This window comes from Ceratotherium simum, chromosome 23 (genome assembly GCF_057802395.1).
Source record: "Ceratotherium simum simum isolate JZ-2026a chromosome 23, ASM5780239v1, whole genome shotgun sequence".
In the NCBI taxonomy this organism is placed as follows: domain Eukaryota; kingdom Metazoa; phylum Chordata; class Mammalia; order Perissodactyla; family Rhinocerotidae; genus Ceratotherium; species Ceratotherium simum.
This window is the reverse complement of record NC_141922.1, coordinates 10,673,341-10,686,367: the sequence shown is the minus strand read 5'-3', so window position 1 is coordinate 10,686,367 and position 13,027 is coordinate 10,673,341. Positions and strand designations below refer to the sequence as shown.

Below are 13,027 nucleotides of genomic sequence, written 5' to 3'. Positions count from 1 at the left end.
TGATGGTGTGAGTCAAAGCCATGGAGATTTAGGGAGGAGAGAGCAACAGTCAGAACGTGGTGATGAGGGGCAGGCAGGACGCCTCTGTCACTCCCGCCCACTGGAATGAAATGTGGAGGAGAAACCAGTCATGACGTGGGACGCAGCCTCGGAAGAAGTGTCTGCTGGTGATAAAGAGGCTACTGTTTATGTTTCAGAACTCAAGAGAGTGCAACTGAGAATGAAAACAGAAAGAAACGCCATTAAACACATACATAACAAAATATCTTTACCTGTACACGGCAAGGTCCAGGATGATCTGGTTACGTTTTTCATCATCTTTCAAAGAGAAGTCAAGTCTAAGGAATAACCCATTTGGGGAAAAAAAGATGACGTCTTTAGCAATACTGTATAGATAACCTATCTCATTATCAAAAGTAAATTTGATAATTATATAATAATCTCCGATGACAAACTTATTTTGGTAGCTGGACAATAATTGTCTACGTCAATTTAAAAATTTCAATAGAAATCTACAACATACTCATAAATTTTTTCTGTTTACATTGTTTAAATGTGATAATCTTAAGGTAAACTACATATTAAAAATTTGCATTTTTGCAGAGATAGAGACATCTGGTAGTTGAAGTTTTCTTTTCCATTTCATCTGAGTTGGCTAGAAGCAAACTAAAACATTGGAATTATTTATGGAGAACTAAATGCTGTATTTGCCTCCCCTTATCCAGCATTCTATTCCTTAAATTTTAAACAGTCCTGTCTTCCTTCTTTTCCCTTGCCATCTTTTTTCTTTTCCCTTCATTGTTGACCTTTCCATCGCCCTGGGAAATGCTGAGACACTGCCCATTATCTATCACCTCCATTTTATAGATGAAAAACCAGAGGCTCAGAGAGGCTGGCACAGCTGGGAATGAGGTCATGTGAGTTTGGAGAGGCAGAATTTCAAAGCTCTAAGTCTTTTAACTACACCCTGAGGATGAGTCCTAGGTATAACTTCCATACTGTCAACATACTATTCAGAATTACTTGCTCAATTTTATTTTGAGCACATCACTTGTAACCCTACAATATTAAAGAATGTAGGCTAAATTGTTTGGACAAATGTGAAACTAGCCATAGACTTGGCTGTCAGCAGTGTGTCTGCCTGTGGCAGGCATTCTCATTGCTTTCAACAACCCAGCCATGCGGGACTTCTTCAGTTGCTCAAATCACCCACACATTCTTGATCTCATCTCAGGAGCTTTTATAAGTGCTATCCCCACTGCCTTGACTGCTTATTCCCCAGTTTTCCAGCCATTCAACTTAACTATCCCTTCATATATCACTTGAAAGATTTTCTATGGCAGAGATTGCTGTTCGTTCCCCATCATCTGCTCCCCCTGTATCCATGTAATAGAATCCCTGATTTTAACTAGGCACATGGTTATGCAGAATAAAGACAACATTTTCCAGCCCCCCTTGCAGCTAGATGAGGTCATGTGATTTAGTTCTGTGAAGGAAAGTGTTGTATGGCGTGTTCCATGAATTTTCCTTAAGAGAGAGAGTGTGTGCCATTTCCTCCCTCCCTTCTTATTTATTCAGCTGACTAGAAGAGATTATAGGTGGCCAAGAGATGAACCATAGAGACTATTTAACAAGCTATTGCAATTGTCCAGGAAAGAGGGAGTTGACTTGCTCTAAGGTGGTGGTGAGGGAGTTAATGAGAAGTGGTTGGATTCTGGTAATATTGAAGAAGGAGCTCATAGGGCTCACTGATAACGTGAGAGAGAAAAGATTCAAGGATGAATCAAGAATCAAGACCAAGTTTTTGGTCTTAATAAATGGGTGGATGCTCACTACTGAGATAGAAAACACCGGGGGACAACATGTTATGGTGGAAGGTGGTGGTGGGGATAGAAATTAGGAGTTCTGTTTTAGGCATGATAAGTTTTTGATACCTATTTTATATCCACATAGTGACGTCAAATAGCTAATTGAATAATACAAATCTTGAGCTCAGGGAAGAGGGTGGGTCTGGTTGTGAGTAATGTGAAGATAGTGTTAAAGCCCTGGGATTTGGTGAGATCTCCAAAGAGTGAATGTGAAAAGAGAAGACAGCTGAGGAGTTTGCCCCAGAGCACTCGGGAGACAAGACAAAAAGGATCCAGCAAAGCATAAGAAGATGAGCAGGTAGTAAGGTCGAAGAATCAGAAGCAAAGGGAAGAAAGTTCTTCAAGAAGGAAGGTAATGATCAATTTGGTCAAATTTGCTAGGTCAAGTAGATGGGGACTGAGATTTGAAATGATGTGGCCGAATACAGAAATGACGTGAACGTAGAATATAGAAATGATGTGACTAAAGAAGTTTCAAGATGATGGAACAGGCAGAGTGGTTTAAAGAAAGAATGTGAAGTGAGGAAGTGGTGACTGAGCACAGACAACTCCATGGAGAACTTTGACCATTAAGTGGGGGCAGAGAAACAGGGCTGTAGCTAGACAGGAAACTAGGGAAAGGGAGGTTTCTTGGTTTTATTTTCTTTTAAGATGGAAGATACAACAATACATTTGTATACTGCTGCGATTGATCCAGCAGAGTGGACAGAACTGATACAGCAGAGCAGGGATAACTGCAGAAGCCAGGTCCTTGTAGGAGGAGGGGTGGGATCACTATGCCAGCAGAGAGCGACTCCAGATAGGAAGCTCACCCACAGCAGCAGGAGAGAAGAGAGTATGAGGTACAGGTCCAGGTACCCTGGTCAATTAGCGTTGGTGGACGAGAAAATTTCTGCTTATGTTTTCTCAGTGGAATAAGAAACAAGGTCGTCAGTTAAGACTGTGGAAGTGTAAGGTGGTGTTGGAGGAAAGGGGAGAGGAAAAGGTGTGAAAGGTGAAAGCAGCACAGTGAGGTTGCCAGAAGTCCACCTGAGATCTGTGGTCCAAATTCACAGCAGGGCCAGCAAAGGCAGGTGAATGTTTTCCTCCAGCCAAGCATGACGGCAAGCCCAGGAGTGGAGGCGTGTTAGATTTAAACAGGGTTGGGGCTTTATGAAGTGAGGATGATGGAAGGAAAGGAGGACAAGTGAGTTGACAGTATACGCCAAGGGATGATTTCTGTGATGAACCATAAAACCACATCAGGGTGACAGAAGGTAAGAACAAGAGGGGGGACAGGAAGAAAAACAGGAGACTGAATTGATTCACAGTCTTAATGGGGGCATGCAATTGTTGGAGTGGAGGGAGTCCCCCAGGAACATAGGAGACAGTGCTCACGAGACACTCAAGGGGAAGATTCTGGAGGTGGAAGTGATGCTGACGATGGCAAATCTAAGCATGAAAGTGGATTGTGTGGTTGGGCTGAGGTGGAAGAAAAGACGGCTGGAAGTGAGGTGGCTGAGTGGCTGAGAGGCAAGAGCTTTGTTGTATTGTCTACATGTCTGATGACATCACAAGACTGATGATGGCAGGAGAGGCAGAGGGAAAGACACTGGTCTGGGAGCTAAGATCTTCAATGACTTGACAGGAGTGGTTGATCAGGAGGTAAGTAGATGACTACAATAAAGAGCAGTGGGGTGGTATATCTAGATGGCCTGTGCTTCAAGAGAGCTGGGAATTTTTAGGGAAAGGGGAGAAATGGTCTGAAAGTAGCTATGAGGTATAACTTCCTTGTGGTATACGTGGTGAGGAAGAATCAAAAGGGCAGCAGTAGAAGCAGAATCCTTAGCAGTTTCCATTAGTGAAAGAAGATAAAAGGGACACTGAGAGAAAAGGTGAGGATATAGGCTTTCTTGACAAAGCATAACCTCCAGAGGGCACATGGAAGGGATAGGGGTCAGGGAGCGGGGAGAGAGTGAGCTGGATTAGGAGGTGTACAGAGCCACATGAGGACAAGATTCTGGATGATGACAGATGACCTCGGAGGGTAAGCAAGGGTGCCCTTCCTTGATAGAAGTAGGTGGCAGGAGGATGGTGGTGGGTAATCAGTTCTTCATAGAATCCCCTTAAACAGAATTGGTTTGGGGGGCAGGTAAAGTGGTCAATGTGGTGACAGGAGTGGTGGTCCTACCAAGGGACACATGGAGCCCTGTTGTAGGCTGAAGAGAGACAGCCTTCCCACTAGATTTCTAATCTCCATGAAGGCGGAAACCTGTCATATTCACCGCCGTATCCACAGTGCCCAGCATCAGGTCTTGTGCTGCATTCATAGCTGCTGGATAAAGAAGGTGTGTGTGTATAGGAGGGGTGAGACTATAAACTTGATCATGGAAATCACTAGAATTGGGTTGGCGTGGGCAAGTCAGACAAGCCACCTATTAACTATATGACCTTGGGCAAGTCACTTCACTCCTTCAAGCTCAGGTTTTGGACCTGTGAAGAGAAATACTGCCTATCACACGAGACTGCTGTGAAGATGAAACAAATGATTCGCAGGAATGACTCAGGACAGTACCTTTGTCACGGTAATGGCAGAGCAAATGAAACGATGAACATAAATAGGTTTTGAGTGATGAAATGAAGCAAACAAGATTTAGTCCATAGGCCTTTTGGTCTATATTTTGGCTACAAAAGGCCTTCTTTTGCCCGCTTTCCAGTTTTAAATTTCAAGACAGCCAGATAAGGTAAATCACACATTATTACACTTGAGGATTTCCAGTTTGAATCTTTTTCCTCTCATGAACTTCATTGAGGTATTTATATCAATTTCTTTCCTTAGCTTTCGAATGCTTTGCAGATCTGTTCCAGAGTCTAAGGTAGATGTATAGGAGATGCATCACTATTCTCACTTAGCTTGTTCATGGCAGAGTTTTAAACATTAATAAACACAACAATAATACACTGGCACTTTTCAGGCATAAAATTGTATCTAGTCCAAAGTTTCAGGGAATACATAAATAAATAAGATCTCCATATGTCAAGATCATTTTCTGGATGCCAATAAAATGAAATATAACATTATGTACTTGAAAACACAATAGATGTTTTGCTTTCAAATACGCACAAAATGACATTCTTATTAGACTCATCAAGCTTGTTAAGAGCAGTCAGATACATTCCCTGCAGAGCAAACCTGAGATTATAATGACCAACACCACAAAATTTACTTCTTCAAGTCTCCATTTGGCCTCACATACTTGGGCTCATTGACATTCAAGGGTTTCCCATCTTCGGTTATCAAGGTCCTGGGTGGTTTCACTTTCTTCTTTTTATTGCTTAAGATTGGGGGTGGGTGGGAACAAGGGGCAACGGGAAGAGGGAAAAATAAACAAAAAGAATATAAAAGTAATTAACATTTCTGTGAAACAGTTTAAGAAAAATGAATCAGATATTTGTGAATGCATCAACAATTCCCTGCTCTGAAGTCCATTCTTTTAAGTCTATGCTGGGAATTGACAATTAAGCCATATTTCTGTATGGTTGTATCTATATCTGTAAAGCAAAAATGTGACCAAGACAATTTGCCAGATAATTTGAATGGGCGAAAAAAAAATTCCTTTTCATGAAATAGCCATGAATATTTAAATGAGCCTATTTTATGCATGATTTACCCAGATAACTGTCAATTCTCCATTTGTGTATACAGCTTCTGCTTTAGTTAAAATTATAATTTTTAAAATGTCAAGTAGAATCTATTCTCTAGAAATAAAAATACAAGTACATAAAGATCTATGTAAAAGGAAGTCTACCACAGCATTATCTGTATTGGCAAAATCTTAGAACCATCATAAATGTTCATCAAAGGAGGAATGATTGGATCAACTGTAGCACAGTCATGCTATGAAATATTTTGCAGCTAGTAAAAAATGTGTCCATTCTTTACCTACTCACCTAAAAAGTGATAGAAAAGTGTCAATGATGTGTTTAGTGAGAACAAATATATGAAATACAAGTCCATTTTTGTTTTTAAATAAAGACCCCAAATCCTACATTTGCAGAAATGATTTATAGGATTGTAGAAGGTAAAGAAAGTTCTGGTGGGATTGACCTAAACCTGTTAACAATCACTACCTTGAAGGCGGAGGGATAGGAGAAAAAGAAATGGAGCAAAGAGGAAAAGATTCACAGAGTAACATGAAAGAGAAATGCAGGATGTAAGTTCTATTTATTTAAAATGCTACTGGAAATATGTAAAAGATTAAGTAGGCATTTATGGACAGGCTTTGGAAGATCAGATGGACAAATTTATTTAGAAGATGGAATTGTAGGCAATTCTTTGCCTTGGATTTCTATTGTTCTTTTAATATAGATTTTGTGTCAGTTAACATTATTTTAAAATGTAAATTTATTCACATTTTTCTGAATCTTAAACTGGGACCCCAGGTCCAATTAACTTAATGTTTCCACGAACTACATTACTCTCCATGAGCCAGAACAATTAAGGGGCATCCAGAAGAGACAAACATCTTGGGGACCCATTGGATTGGGTAGACTGCAGCACACTTGAACAGAGTGACTTGGACTTTCATCCAATTCAGTCGTACTTTTTCTTTCTTTCTTTCTTTCTTTCTTTTTTTTTTTTTTTGCTGAGGAAGATTGGTGCTGAGCTAACATCTGTGCCAATCTTCCCGTATTTTGTATGTGGGACGCCACCACAGCATGGCTTGATGAACAGTATGTATGTGCGAGCTTGGGATCTGAACCCACGAACCCCGGGCCAATAAAGCGGAGTGTGCGAACATAACCACTACGCCACTGGGCTGGCCACTCAGCCATATCTTTTTTAGGCTGTCAGGGAGAGAAAAAATTTCTCCTGATTTCAGGCTCAAAACAATGAATATTATATATATTATATACAGACACACACACACACGTATATATATATATAAATATGTGTGTATATATGTGTGTGTACGTATATAAATATGTGTGTATATATGTGTGTGTATGTGTATACACATCAGAAATATAGTATACATTATATAAACATGGATAAATATAAACCCATTTCAAAGGGTTCTTGAGTCTGCAAAGCACATTTATATTTATTGGCTCATCTAATTCTCTTAACAACACAGTGGGATATGTAAGGCAGGTATGATAATCCATGTTTAACAGGCGAGGAAACAAATGAGGAAAAGTTAGGTGCTTGCCAGCATCACACAGTGAGTAAGCAGCAGAGTCACGATATGAACCCACATTTTCTAATTATTACGATACTCTGCCCAAAGCACTCGGTGGCCTCTCAGTGTACAAATCATCGAATTTTACAAACAAGTATTTTAGACAAAATTTGATTCTCATTTTCTTACCTCCCTATCTATCTAATTAATGAAGAAAATTTTATGAACACAGCAGAGATTTCTAACAGTTCTCCTACTTAGTTTCTTGCTCTTAGCTGGTAATCATAGGGAGAGACACTGTGTTGCACCCGTGTCATTGCCATGCAGATGACTGTATTTCAGAGCTAACTGATTACATTCTCGAGCTCATGAATTATAAGTATCCGTAAGTGACACATTTTACATACTAGACTTAAGTAATGACATGAAACAGAATGACACAGAGTCTATCTTTAAAAAAGCTATTCTGAAAACAATAGCTTAAGCATTGTAGCTTCTGACACATCATTAAATTATATCTAAACAATTCAAAAATGAAAGCATATTGTTGAATTTCCAAGAGAGCTGTATTAGAAAAATACAATGCCTAATGAAACTAATTTCTAATTATGAATTTTGCAAATTAAAAGATGCAAAGGAACTCATTCATCCCACAAAGTGGCCTTTTTCTTGGTGCCATAATAACCAGTATCTCTAACCCAGGCCATACCATTACTTGAAACATTTAAAGTTGTTAAAAAGCTAAAGACAGACAAACAAAACCCTACCTAAAACGCCACCTTTCATGACATTCTAAAGAAGGTAGTTTGACATTAATAATGTTAGCAGATACAATTCAACCAAAAGCTGAACTTAGAAAAAGCAAAGTGTGCGATGGCTAATAAAGATTTAACACAGATAATAGGGAAAATAATGTGCAATCATGAAAATATTTTCCATAAGAGATTGTTACCTCACTCTCAATGATAAGAAAAATGGAATACCTTAATTTTTCTTGGTCTTTCCGTTGTTTTTCCATATGTCGAAGAGTTTCCAGTCTAGATTCAGGAGTGAACAGAGATGGCTTATTCCAGAATTCCAGGTCATCCTCACTGTCCTCTACTCTCTTCTTGTTGCATTCCCCTTCTTGTAATTCTGGTGCCTGGAGGTGGTCTTTGCTCTCTCCAGAAGATGGGCTAGGAAAGAACACGAAGCACAGAAGACCAATAATGGATGTCTGAGTCGCATCCTGAATGCTGTCCCTTAAATATCTTATAAATTTTTCTTATGTTATCTTCTTACTTTTGAATGACAAAATGTGTCTGAAAGCAAGCCTATCGGAGGCACATTAGTGGAAATTACTGCTACAGCATAGGGGCAGGCCCTCATCATCTGTCACCAGGAATACCGTAGTAATCAAATTCCAGGGTTCACAGCCTTGGCTGATGTGAGTCACGTGGGGAGATTTATAAAAAGTACAGATTCCCGGACTCCCATCAGAGAATTCACTCAGCTGATTTGGGGTGGGGCCCAGGAATCTGTGTTTTACATTATTTTGCAGGAGAGTCGGATGATCAGACAAGCACAGAGACCATTGAGCCCTAGCAATCATCCTACCTCCAGTCTTGCACCCCTCAATTCCACCCTCCACACTGCTCCCAGAGGAATCTTTCTAACAGGCAAATTTGATCATATTATTTCCATCTTTAATGATTCTCCATCTCCAAAAATTCTCTAGTGGGACATAAGAGATCTTCCATGGTATGGCCTCTGCCTACTTCATTTTTTATGAATAACTTTTGATTTTGTAGCTTTATATGGTAACAGTGCTGTGTTCTCTTTTTTATTCATGCTTTGTGGAGTATCAGAGAATTACATGATGTCTCTATATGACATCAAATGGGTATTATATGAGATATGCAACATTCATTCAACATGGATTCAAGAAATATTTATGAGCATCTTCTGTGTGCCAGGTACCAGAGATTCAGTGCTAGTCAAGACAGACAATGATGTTATCTTCAGAAGGTTCTACTCTAGTAGAGAGAAAAAGTCATGATTCAACCATTAAAACTGAGGTACGGCCTCTCTCCCTAGGATATACACTCTGTTACAAAATGACATTAAATGAAAAAATCCACAGGAAGCCTTTAGTACCAAGTATGGCAAATAATAAGTACTCATTAAATGTCAGATTTTTTTGCTGTTGTTACTGAGATGAGAGGACATGCAAGGCTCATTTAATTGACCTTCAATAAGATGCTTTTTGAAAGGATGGACCAAAAATACTAGAACATGAAATTTAAATAGTACAAACACAACATAGAGTAACATTCTGCTTACATTATTTACATATTATAAAATGCAACAAGATAGTTTAATAAGCAAAATAATGCAAATTACTGAAAATAAATGCTTTGCCATATGGCTATAGTTCTTTATGGTATTGAAAAAGCAATCTATTAAGGGGATCTATAATAGCCTACAATATTCTAGTTAATCATCACTGAAATAATTGGTTCCATTCTCATTTAGAAGAATTTGTTTTTGCTGGAAAGTGATTAATTGGTTCACTTTTATCTTTCGCAACCTAAAAAAAAATAATTAAAAAAACATAAAAATAAATTGTACTTAAGAAAAACTATAGATATATCAGCTAAATAACATAAGTCTCCAAAGGCAAAATGCATATAAATGTATGTAGCTGGTTGACAAAATACACTGAGATCATTAGGATATGAACAAAAAAATTTGCTCTTCAACCACTTCCTTCAAATCTCTTCCCACTCACGAGCTGATCCCACAGCGCTACAATCACTTCAAGAACAGTCTCATCTCAGCGAACACTCACTTTTAGATATTAAAAGGTCTACATGTAGTTTATATAAAACTTTAGACTTACATCCAAATTGAAGCCCTTCCCCTCCCTCTCCAACCCTTCTCCCCTCACCCAGCCCAAGACTGGGCTGTGCACGGAGAGAGGGACCCCAGCTACTTCTACTCCTCACTGCTCATCTCCTCCTTCTCTCTGTATCCCATCTCCCTGGGCCTCTTTAGGTTCCCCCTGACTTCAGAAATTTGGGCCTGAGAGAATAGATGGGGAGAAGGAGACAAATATCTTTTATGAGACTGATGCTGTTATAACTTGGCTGTTGGTACTCTCTCTGGGGCCAATGCCCAGGTGCTGCCTTTCTCTTGTGAGCACATTTGTGGGTTCCTGGAGACACTACAAGAGCCTTCCAAGTGCATTGTTCTCTGTCCCTGAGTGATCAATATACTACCTGACTGGTCATTTGTGAGAACTACTCAGCTTCTGCCATTGACAGTCTCATTACCATCACTCTCTTGGGCAGCATCCCTTCTAGACAGCTCAAGTGCAGATCCTTTTACCATATGTACTTGACCTATGGGAGATTCATAAATTCTTGCCATGCCAAATGCTTGAAGTGTAAGCTGCTTCCACTAATGCTCTCTTTCCTGACCCTTCTGCTCCAGGATACTCCAGGTCACATCCCATCTTTTCAATTCTCCAGGCTGGAAGCAGGATCTATCCAGTCAAGACATGAGATGCTCATCTCCCCTTCTTGCAGCCCCCGGATCTCTATGGTGTTTCCTCTTGCAGCCCTGAGAAGGAAGTAGCACCTTTCTCTTCCCCAACTATGTCAGTGATTCACTGTTTCAATGACTCTTCTCCAGAATGTCTAGGTTTCTGTTCATATAGGCTAAATGGAGTGATAGTAGGGATGGTTGAAGGACCAGCCAGTCCTGTAGGGGAAGCAAGAAGGCAGGTGCAAGAAACCCACCTGGATGCTTCTACTAAAATGCAAGGAACAGATCACCTTAAACTTTCCTAAACCAAGAATAAAAAATGATCCCCAGGGCCGGCCCCGTGGCTTAGCGGTTAAGTGCGCGCGCTTCGCTACTGGCGGCCCGGGGTTTGGATCCCGGGCGCGCACCGACGCACCGCTTCTCCGGCCATGCTGAGGCCGCGTCCCACATATAGCAACTAGAAGGATGTGCAACTACGATGTACAACTATCTACTGGGGCTTTGGGGAAAAAAAAAATGATCCCCAACACATTTTATGTGCCTATTATAACTTTGATGCATAACACCAGGAAAAATACAATGAAAAAAGGATATTAAAGCATAAACTCATTTATGAACATATGTTTAAATATTGTAAATAAAATACTAGCAAAACGAATGCAACAATGAATCAAAAATATATCATGGAAAAGTGAGTTTATTCTAAAAATTCAAGGATAGTTTAATATTGGAAAATCTATTAATGTAATTCAACACATTAACAGAAAAACATGATTATCTCAATAGATGCAGAAAAAGCATTTAATACAAATCCTATATCTGTGATGGTAAAAGCTCTTCACCAACTTGTAATACAAGGAAACTTACTCAACTTTACCAAAACCCCACAGCAAATGTTATACATCATTATAATCATTATAATTATACATCATTAAGTATATAATATACTTAATGATGAAGCATTGGAAACATTCTTTTTAAAGTCAGGAACAAGATACAGATACTCGTTCTTACTGATGCTATTGCACCCCATACAGGAGGCCTCAGCAGGCTCCATGAAGAAAATATAAAGCAGAGGCAGAAGGATTAGAAAAACTTTTTGAAGTTGCTGATTATAAAAAATGTGTTTTTCTACCTAAAAAATAAAGGATAATCTACAGATTAACTATGATTATCTTTTAAAAAATGTCCACAAGATTGCTCAAAACAATATCAGTATACAGAAATCATTTGTCTCTTCATACATGAGCAAGAACCAATTACAAGTCTACTTTTAAAATCCCATTCTACAAGGTACTTAGAAAAAATCTAATGAAAGATGCTATAAGACCTTTATAGAGAAGATTACAAAATATTATTCAAGGACTCAGAGGAAGGCCTAAATAAATAGAGGGAGCTATTCCAAAGTTCAGCAAGGCAAGAATCAATGTCATGAAGATGTCAACCTCCCCTAATTAACATATAAATTAAATGCAAGTTCAATCAAAATAACACTAGGGATTTTTGGGGAATTTGAAAAGCGGATTCTAAAATTCTTATAGAAGAGTGAAAAAACAAGAATAGGCAAGACAATTTTAAAAAACAAGAATATCTCCTACCAAATATCAAGATTTACCATAAATCTACAGAAATTAAAACCACGTGGAGGTGGGCCCATGGGGCGGTCTAGGGAGCCCAGATGGACCCACGAGTAGAGGCAATCGGATGAGAGCAGTGTTAGAGATCAGTGGGAGAAGAAGAGCACTTTAATAAATGGGGCAGAGACAATTAGCTACCCGTATCGAAACGATTAGTACCCTACCCTATGCTGCAGTCAAAAGTCAATTCCAGAAAGACAGATGTGACACTAGGGTAAAGAAAAATTTCATAAAGAAGACCAAAAAGTACAAAAATACGTTTAACTACATTAATATTTCTGAATTCTATAAAACAGAAGAACTTATTAAAGTTAAAGACAAGTCACAGACAGGGAGAAGATACTTGCAAAGCACATAACCACTAAAGAATTTGCATCCAGGATATAAAAGCACTATAAATCAGGGGCCAGCCTGGTGGCGCAGTGGTTAAGCGCATGTGCTCTGCTGCAGTGGCTGGGGGTTCGGATCCTGACGCGCACTGACGCACCGCTTTTCAAGCCATGCTGTGGTGGTGTCCCACATAAAGTGGAGGAAGATGGGCATGGATGTTAGCCCAGAGTCAGTCTTTCTCAGCAAAAAGAGGAAGATTGGCAGATGTTAGCTCAGGGCTGATCTTCCTCACACACACACAAAAAAAGAACTATAAATCAATGAGAAAAAAAAACTTACAACTTATTTAAAATATACAGAGGACTTGAACAGAAGAAATCTGAATAGCCAATAAACTTAGAAGAAGATATCTAAGATATTCAAACTCACTAGTAATTCTAGAAATGCAAACTAAATAAAATATTAGGTGCTATTTAACAACCAACTTGATTGGCCAAAGTTT

General features: G+C 39.2%; 1 protein-coding gene across 1 annotated transcript in view; it reads right to left on the bottom strand.

Moving 5' to 3' along the window:
* DNAAF11 (dynein axonemal assembly factor 11) overlaps window positions 1-13,027 on the bottom strand; it is a 92,375-nt gene that overhangs the window by 42,107 nt on the left and 37,241 nt on the right. Inside the window, exons 6-8 of the mRNA XM_014787951.2 lie at window positions 8,014-8,205; window positions 5,105-5,182; window positions 273-338 (exon numbers count right to left, since the gene is read on the bottom strand). Coding sequence (XP_014643437.1) covers window positions 273-338; window positions 5,105-5,182; window positions 8,014-8,205 — 336 coding nt within the window. The remainder of the gene's footprint in view (window positions 1-272; window positions 339-5,104; window positions 5,183-8,013; window positions 8,206-13,027) is intronic.